The 8953-nt window shown below is 56.1% G+C and overlaps 1 protein-coding gene across 5 annotated transcripts in view; it reads left to right on the top strand.

The window, feature by feature from the left end:
- OTOF (otoferlin) overlaps positions 1-8483 on the top strand; it is an 81152-nt gene extending 72669 nt beyond the window's left edge. For all 5 annotated transcript variants that reach the window (XM_042779125.1, XM_033055771.2, XM_033055772.2 and 2 more), the window contains 8 exons: positions 138-298; positions 1026-1168; positions 1767-1855; positions 3708-3806; positions 5323-5564; positions 6341-6519; positions 6678-6778; positions 7340-8483. In XM_042779125.1, coding sequence (XP_042635059.1) covers positions 138-298; positions 1026-1168; positions 1767-1855; positions 3708-3806; positions 5323-5564; positions 6341-6519; positions 6678-6778; positions 7340-7520 — 1195 coding nt within the window. In that variant the 3' untranslated portion in view covers positions 7521-8483. The remainder of the gene's footprint in view (positions 1-137; positions 299-1025; positions 1169-1766; positions 1856-3707; positions 3807-5322; positions 5565-6340; positions 6520-6677; positions 6779-7339) is intronic.
- The last annotated feature ends 470 nt before the right edge of the window (positions 8484-8953 follow it).

The following is an 8953-nucleotide window of genomic DNA, read 5'->3' on the forward strand; positions in this document are numbered from 1 at the left end:
ACCTTTGCTGTCTCAAATCCTTTCCCTGGGAATTCTGGGTGCTGCATGGTACAGTGGGGCTTTTTCTGACAAAAGGGGGAAAAAGAATTCTTGGTCCTCCCAAATTTTTTTGACTGATGTTGCCCTCCTGTTTCCAGCCACGGGTACAACACCTGGCGTGACCCCATGAAGCCTTCCCAAATCCTGTCCAAGCTGTGCAAAGAGGGAAAAGTGGATGGGCCGCACTTCGGACCGGGGGGAAGAGTGAAAGTTGCCAACAGGGTCTTCACCGGCCCCACGGAGATCGAGGATGAAAATGGTATGGTGCTGTGGGATCATCCCATGGGATGGGGGGTCTGGAGGACAGGGGGGGACTGGGGGGATCTCCTCATCATCCAGGGCGGGAATTTCAGAGTAGTTTGAATCATGGAGTGGTTTGAAGTGAGCCTTTGAAGGTCGTGCAGTGCAAATCCCACAGGGAGATGTCCCATACCCAGCCCTGCAGTCGCCATCCCAGTATGGGACCAGTTACAGACCCTCCAGACCAGTGGGGTCCTCTTGGAATCACTCCAGGACATCCTTGGACACCCAAAGCTGCCTCTGGAAATGCTCTCCTAGCAGTGCATATCCAAAGAGCCATGGAGACACCTCACGGCTTTTCCAGCTTTTGGGAAATTGTTATCCGTGGGAATGCATTCCAAAACGATGGGAGATGACGGTTTGTGTCCCAACACACTCATGTGCTCAAGAAAGAGGGGGCCAGGCCAAGAGGGATGAAGGAGAGAAGGAAAACAGGGTCAGCAGACACGGGACTGGCTCAGACTGGTTTCCTGGTTTCCTAGTTTCAGGGAAAACTGAGTGGGGATCCAAACTTTCTACAGGGATTGGGAAGAGATAAGAGGAGTCAGGAAGAGCCAGCTGAGGGACAAAGCATTCCCGAGGGATGCAGAGGAGGAGGCAGTTTTACACCTTGGAGCACAGGTGGAGGCCCCGGGTGCTTTGCTGTCCCTGTTTCCCAGTTTTCCAAGCTGTCCCTTGTCCTCCAGGCCAGAAGAAGCCGACGGACGAGCACCTGGCGCTGGCGGTGCTGCGGCACTGGGAGGACATCCCGCGCGCCGGCTGCCACCTCGTCCCCGAGCACGTGGAGACGCGGCCGCTGCTCAACCCCGACAAGCCGGGCATCGAGCAGGTCTCACATTCCAACGGGGATGGGGGCAGCCCCAGGGGGCCAAAGCAGCCCTGGCCCACCTCAGGGTGGGCAGGTCACCCTGGGATGCCAGCAGAGCAAAACTCCAGATCCACCCTCAGCCATTCCACATCCCACAGTCCCACCTGATTCCCCACACCTGGGCAAAATTCCCAACAGATTCCCAAGCAGGAGGGACTGGGAATGCTCCAGGCTGCTGCATGGTGCTGGGAATTCCCTGGAGACCCTGAACCTCCTGAGGAGGACCCTGAGACTGTTTTGGGGGAGGTCCCAGCCCTGTTTAAAGTGGGGAGAGCAGGAACAGAGCTGGGCTCTGGTTGTTTTGCAGACCCAATTTTGGTCAGAATCTCCCAAATCCAATCCTGGGCTGCCCCGCTGAGCCTTTGGCAAGCTCCTTAAAACCCATCCAACTTCACCCCCTCCATGAGAAGCTTCCACAGGGGTGGAGAAGGATTCATGGCATGGGAGAAGCTTGTCCCACTCCACATCTGGCATGGCTGGAGTGACAGCTGAGGGGGACACGGGTGGGGAGGGGACAGGAGGGACAAGGGGAGCTGACTGTGCCTCTCCCACCCCACAGGGCCGCCTGGAGATGTGGGTGGACATGTTCCCCATGGATATGCCAGCACCCGGCCCTGCCATCGATATTTCTCCCAGGAAACCAAAGAAGTAAGGAACAGCCCAGCCAACCAATCCCAGGGAAAACAGGAGGTTTGGGATAGATTTCAGCTTCTCCTGTCTCCTGCTGCTGCTCCATGGCCAGTTTGGATGGGGATTTTCCAGGAGATGATGGATGGGTGGTGGAGGCTGCTGGGTGGGACAGCCGATCATTCCAAGCGGGAAAGAGCAGGCACAGTGTGTGGAGAGGGAAAAGGACATTTCTTCCCTCAATATCCCTTCTAGCCCTTTCTCACCCTGCTGGCCTTGGTCCTTGGGCACCTTTCCCTGCCCCCCAGGGCTGGGATACAGGGATGGCAAGGGGAATCCTGATGGGAGCCTCTTGTGCATCTCAGGCAGCCAATGCCTTGGGGTGAGAGACCATCCCTGGATCCCAGCTGGGAGAGGCAGGAGGGGCTGGAAAAGGTGAAGGAATCCCACAGAAGGGCTCAGCCAGGGCACTGCCACAGGGAGATCCCAAAGGAGAGGGGTCAAGGAAGCTGTAAATCCACTTCTCTCAGCTGGAGACGCCCTGGCACTTCCAGTGAGGAGCCGTGGCTGTGGCCACGTGTCCTGAGCCTCCCTCCAGCCTCCCCTTGCTGCAGGAGCTCGGATTCTGCTCTTCCCACGCCCACTGTGGGAGCCACTTCCTCTGTCACCACAATTCCCAGCCAAGCAGAAGCGATGGGAAGCCCCCAGGCTGCTGCACAGTGCTGGGAATTCCCTGGAGACCCCGAACCTCCTGGAGTCCTGAGGAGGACCCTGAGCCTGTTTTGTGGGGGAATCACAGCTCTGTTGAGTAAAGAGGGGAGAGCAGGAACAGAACTGGGCTGTGGTTGTTTTGCAGACGCAGTTTTGGTCAGAAATCTCCCAGATTCCAAGCTTGGGCTGCCCTGTTGAGCCTTTGGCAAGCTCCTTGCAGAGGCTGAGAGCAGAGGAGGGAAAGCTCCCCTTGGTGCTTGGCTCACCCTGTTACTGTGTGTGGGTCTGAGCAGTGACGGTCACAGTAACATGGCACTTCCTTACAAGAGCAAGGAAGAGCTTTTATTTAAGGAAATAATGAATTTAAATAGTATAAATTGTGGAAAACAATTTAAAGGAAGTTCATTGGGCAGAGAAGGAACACCCTTTTAAAGCACACTCCGTGACACTAGCCACATACGATACCAGGTGTGTAATCTTTGTTTTGGGTTCCTGTCCTTGAGAACCCTGAGAGCAGAGCTCGTCCAGCCTGGGAAAAATCCTGGCTGGATTCTCCTAGGCCTCAGACAGTTGGCCACAGACATGGATATCATGGAATCATGGAATGGTTTGGGCTGGAAGAGACCTTAAAGCTCATCTTGTTCCCCCCCTGCCATGGCCAGGGATACCTCCCACTGTCCCAGGCTGCTCCCAGCCCCAATGTCCAGCCTGGCCTTGGGCACTGCCAGGGATCCAGAGGTAGCCACAGCTGCTCTGTGGAATTCCAGCCCAGCGCCTCCTCACCCTCCCCGCCAGGAATTCCTGCCCAAAAATCCCATCTCTCCCTGCCCTGTGGCACTGGAAGCCATTCCCTGTCTCTCCATCCTTGTCCCCAGTCCCTCTGCAGCTCTCCTGGAGCCCCTTCAGGCCCTGCAAGGGGCTCTGAGCTCTCCCTGGATCCTTCCCTTCTCCACATGAACATTCCCAGCTCTCCCAGCCTGTCCCCACAGGAGGAATCCCATCCCTGTAATCACCTCCACGGCTGAGATTCCCTCCCGTTCTTGCCCTCCTGATCCCTGGGATGGATCCCTGTGAGCAGTTCCCTGTTCCTGGCAGCACCACCCCGTCCCCTCCTACCCCATTCCCCATTCCCATGCCTCACCTCCTTCCCTCCCTCGGGCAGGTACGAGCTCAGGGTGATCGTGTGGAACACCGACGAGGTCGTCCTGGAGGACGACGACTATTTCACCGGCGAGAAATCCAGCGACATTTTCGTCAGGGGGTAGGTACAGCCTGGAATTCCATCGGCTCCTCCTCCTTTAGGAAAGAGGTTGAGATGCTTGAGTGCATCCAGAGGAGGCAATGAGGCTGGGGAGGGGCTTGGAACCTTGTGAGGAATGGCTGAGGGAGCTGGGCTTGTTCAGTCTGGAGAAAAGGAGACTCAGGGGTGACCTCATCACTCTGTACAACTCCCTGAAAGGTGGCTGTGCTCAGCTGGGGTTGGTCTTCTCCAGGCAGCACTGACAGAACCACAGGACACAGCCTTAATCTGCACCAAGGGAAATATAGGCTGGATGATAGGAAAAGGTTTTTTATGGAAAGAATAATAAAGTATCAGAATGCTTTGCCTGGGGAGGTGGTAGAGTCACCATCCCTGGGTGTGTTTAAAAAGACTGGATGTGGCACTGGGTGCCATGGTTTAGTTGAAGTGTTAGGGCTGGGTTGGACTCAATCTTGGAGGTCTCTTCCAACCTGGTTATTCTGTGATTCTGTGAATTCTGTAATCACCCATATTTATAGCTCCCTAACTTCCACACAAAATTTTCCACTCGGACACCCTTGCCCCGGCTCCTGTAGCAAAACAATCTTTTTGGTTATCAAGTCCCTGTTACATCCTCTTGTGCCAGCGATGTCCTCATTAAATCTTCTCTCGTCAGAGCAGTCAGAGTGACCAGATGTGGTGTCTTTGTCTTCATTTTCGTTCTTGCCTTGAGTTTATCTCTCCCACTGATGCCTTGAGAGGCTCCCAGGGCAATGTTAAAGGGATAAAGCAGGGATTTATTAAAAGGCTTTTAAAGGATTCACCGTGGGCAGTGCAAGAACCCGGCTTAGGTTACACCCAAGCTGGATCCCAGTCAGGAGTTTCACACTTTGTAAGTTTTGTTCCATTTCCATTTTGGGTTCATTGTCCAATTCGAGCTCCAGGCTCTGCAGCCCCACCATCCCAGATTCTCTCCTCAATTCCCTGTTTGCACTTTTTGGGGCTGGAGCTGCAGCGGTTTCCTTGGTTCTGGGGCTGCACAAGGATTGTTTTGAGTGACTGAGCTGGGAGAACTCGTAACACTTCATGTGAAGTTCAGAGTCACACACTAATGCAGTGCAGAGTCTGGAAAATATGAAACTAAAACTGAAGATATCACAGGGCAGCCACGGCTTCTCTGGGCACCCTGTTCCAGGGTTCCCCACCCTCATAGGGAACAATTCCTTCCCAATATCCCACCCAAATCTCCCACTTTCCAGTGGGAAGCCATTCCCATTGTCCTGTCCCTCCAGCCCTTGCCCAAAGCCCTTCTCCAACTCCGTTCTGATCCCTTTTCATCAGACCCTCGAATCTCTCTCCTGAAGTTCTCCGTTCCCTCTGGGATCCTCCTGCCCCTTGGATTTGCTGCTGCAGTGTCTGTCTCAGACTTGTTGATAACTTTTGGGTCCTTGCAGCCCTGGAGACACCCTAAGGGTGGTCCTGTCCCCTCTCCTGCCCCGTGTAAACCTGTGCCCCCTCTCACCCCCGGGCGCTGCAGGTGGCTGAAGGGGCAGCAGGAGGACAAGCAGGACACGGACGTCCATTACCACTCCCTCACTGGTGAGGGCAACTTCAACTGGCGCTACATCTTCCCCTTCGACTACCTGATGGCCGAGGAGAAGATCGTCATCTCCAAGAAGGAGTCCATGTTCTCCTGGGACGAGACCGAGTACAAGATCCCAGCCCGCCTCACCCTGCAGGTCTGGGACGCCGACCACTTCTCAGCCGATGATTTCCTGGGTATGTGGAGGGTCCAGAGCATCCCAAAAACTCCTTGGGCTGATGCTGGATGGGAGCAGGTGGGATGAGAGGGCAGGAAGGGTCTGCAGAAGGTTCTGGATCTATGGGACAAGTGCCAGGTCTTGAACTGGGGTCACACCAATCCCACAGAACGCTCCAGGTTGGGAAAGAGGGACTGGGAAAGGCTCTGGGGGTGCTGTGCCAGCAGCTGGACATGAGAACAGGTGGGAAAGGTGGGAAAGGGGCTCAGCCTGGACAAAAGGAGCCTCAGGGGGGACCTTGTGGCTCTGCACAACTCCCTGCCAGGAGGGGACAGCCAGGGGGGGTCGGGCTCTGCTGCCAGGGAACAGGGACAGGACAAGGGGAAATGGGCTCAGGTTGGGCCAGGGCAGGCTCAGCTTGGACAGCAGCAGGAATTTCTGCATGGAAAGGGTGCTCAGGCCTTGGCAGGGGCTGCCCAGGGAGGTTTGCAGTGCCCATCCCTGCAGGTGTCCAAGGAAGGGCTGGATGTGGCACTCAGTGCTCTGGGCTGGGGACAAGGAGGGGATCAGGCACAGCTTGGGCTCCATGGTCTCAGAACACTTTCCCAAAGTTCATGTTTCCATTTTTCCGATATCCCTTTTCCCCACTGCTCCTGTAGCCAAGACACCCCATTTTCCTTCCCAGAGCAGCTCAAAGCTGCTCCCCAGGGTGGGAGATGCTGGTCCAGCCCATCTCCAGACAAGGATTTGGCCTTTTTGGCATTCCAACCTCTGTTCTCCCGTTCCTCCTGCCAGGGGCCATCGAGCTGGATCTGAACCGCTTCCCCCGCGGAGCCAAGACGTCCAAGCAGTGCAGCCTGGAGATGGTGACCAACGAGGCCGAGCTGCCCATGATCTCCATCTTCAAGCAGAAGCGGGTCAAGGGCTGGTGGCCCTTCGTGGCCAGAGACGAGAACGATGAGCTGGAGATCACCGTAAGGATGGGGAAAGGGAGGGTTTGCCTCCCAGGGACTGCACTTTTGTGGACACCCTGCATCCCCCCACTCAGCTTTGCTCCCTCGGGATGCTCCTGGCCTGGGGGCAGAGGTAGGAGCATGTCCCAGGCCTCAGCACAGCTCTCTGCTCCCTGCAGGGCAAAGTCGAGGCTGAGCTGCACCTTCTGACAGCAGAGGAGGCTGAGAAATCCCCTGCTGGGCTGGCCCGAAATGAGCCTGATCCCCTGGAGAAACCCAAGTGAGTGGAGAAGCCTCTCTGCAGCAGGGACCTGGGATTATGGGATTCTGCTCCCACCTGGAGTGCTGCATCCAGCTCTGAGCCCCAGAACAGGAAAGACACGGATCTGTTGGAAAGGGGCCAGAAGAGGCCGTGGAGATGTTCCGGGTCTGGAGCCAGGCTGGGAGAGCTGGGGTGCTCACCTGGAGAGGAGAAGGATCCAGGGAGAGCTCAGAGCCCCTGGCAGGGCCTGAAGGGGCTCCAGGAGAGCTGCAGAGGGACTGGGGACAAGGATGGAGGGACAGCACACAGGGAATGGCTCCCAGTGCCACAGGGCAGGGCTGGCTGGGATCTTGGGCAGGAATTGTTCCCTGGCAGGGTGGGCAGGGCTGGCACAGGGTGCCCAGAGCAGCTGGGGCTGCCCCTGGATCCCTGGCAGTGCCCAAGGCCAGGCTGGACACTGGGAATTGGGACAGTGGGAGGTGTCCCTGCCATGGTAGGGGTGGAACAAGATGAATTTTCATGTCCATGAATCCCTTTTCCACAGTCATGGATTAACAATGAGTGTTTGGTTCCCTGCAGCCGCCCGGACACGTCGTTCATCTGGTTCCTGAACCCGCTCAAGTCCATCAAATACCTCATCTGCACCCGCTACAAGTGGCTCATCATCAAGATCGTGCTGGCCCTGCTGCTCCTCATCATGGTAGCCCTGTTCCTCTACAGCATGCCGGGATACATGGTCAAGAAGCTGCTGGGAGCGTGAAGGGCTGGAGCCTCTCCTGTGTTCCCAGCCCCTGGCACAACATTCCCAGCTCCTTGTCCTTCTCCTCCCTGTGACCTCTGGGCAGCCCTGGGGGCATCTCCTGCTGCTGCTGCTGGGTCTCCTCTTTGCATTCCTTCTCTGTGGGTCCCATTCAGGCTTTAGTCCCAGGGGAATGGGGAGGGAGCAGGGCACAGATCCCCAGACTCTGCATCCCACTCCAGGGGCTGGGAGAGGTGCCCAGCTGGCTCCTGTGGGAGTCTCCGAGGCCTCTGCCCACTGGGCTCGTGGCTGGCGCCTTCCTGGGAATCAGGGGAAGGAGAGGGGAGTGGGTTCTGCATCACTGGAGCTGTGGGAGTGCTCCAGAAAGGCTGCTCAGAGGGATGTTCAGATTCCAGCATGGAGCAGGGAGCTGGGATGGAGCAGCTGGGGACGTGCCAGCCCCACCAGAGTGAGGGCACAGAGCATCCCCAGTGCTGTCCCCGCTGCCAGCACCGTCCCTGCTCCACTCAGAGGCCCCATTCCCTGGCACAGGGATCTGTCCCACCTCAGGAATGCTGGCAGAGAGCCCTGGGCTGGGCCAGGGGCAGACCCTGCCCTTTCCTCCCATGGCTCTGGACGTGTCCCACAGCTCAAACGTCTTCCCAAGATCACCCACCCAGAGCTGGCTGGGGCTGGACATCCCCAGGGCTCACAGCTCCTGGGGCACAGCGTGAGCTCCTGGTGTCCTTCTGGATTCTCCATGTATTTTGTTTGCTTGGCAATTCCTGTGGCTGGAGTCCTTCTGGCCACGTGTCCTCGGGAAGGGCTCTTTCCTCAGCTCTCTGTGATATCCAGCTGCTGCAGAGCCACCTTTCTCAGCTCCTGGTGTGCAGAGGCCCCCACTGAAGAACTGAGGACATCTCAGAGATGTTTTAATGAGGATATTGCTGTTCCAATCAGTCAATAAAAACCAGCTTTCACGTCTGGGTTCTCGTGGTGGTGGGTGTTGTGGTTTGACTCTGGCCAAAGGCCAGGCAGCTACCAAAGCTGTTCCTTCAGAAAAAAAAATAACAAAGGGTTCATGAGCTGAGGACTGGGAGAAAAACACTCTAAGGGCAAAACAGGTTCAAATTTAAAGGTATAAAGCAAATTTACTATTAACAGAGTCAGGGGAGGATAATGAGAAATAATAGAAGCTTTTAAAACACTCTTTCCTCCCCCGCTCAGTCCCTCCCTCTTTCCTGTGAATGACTACTGCATGGACTCAGATCAGTGGGGAGACTGAGATGTTTATTGTGAGAAACAAGCTGGTTTTGTACACTTCTTCAAGGCACAGTATTTCTTTATAACATATTTCTTCACTAAGCAACCTAACACATATCACCACGCCAGCAGCATCCTTTAATGTCCTTATAAATGGGTGAGCACGTGCTGTTCACTTGTCTGCAGGCTCT

The sequence above is a fragment of the Catharus ustulatus genome, chromosome 3, assembly GCF_009819885.2.
Source record: "Catharus ustulatus isolate bCatUst1 chromosome 3, bCatUst1.pri.v2, whole genome shotgun sequence".
NCBI classification, from domain to species: Eukaryota; Metazoa; Chordata; class Aves; order Passeriformes; family Turdidae; genus Catharus; species Catharus ustulatus.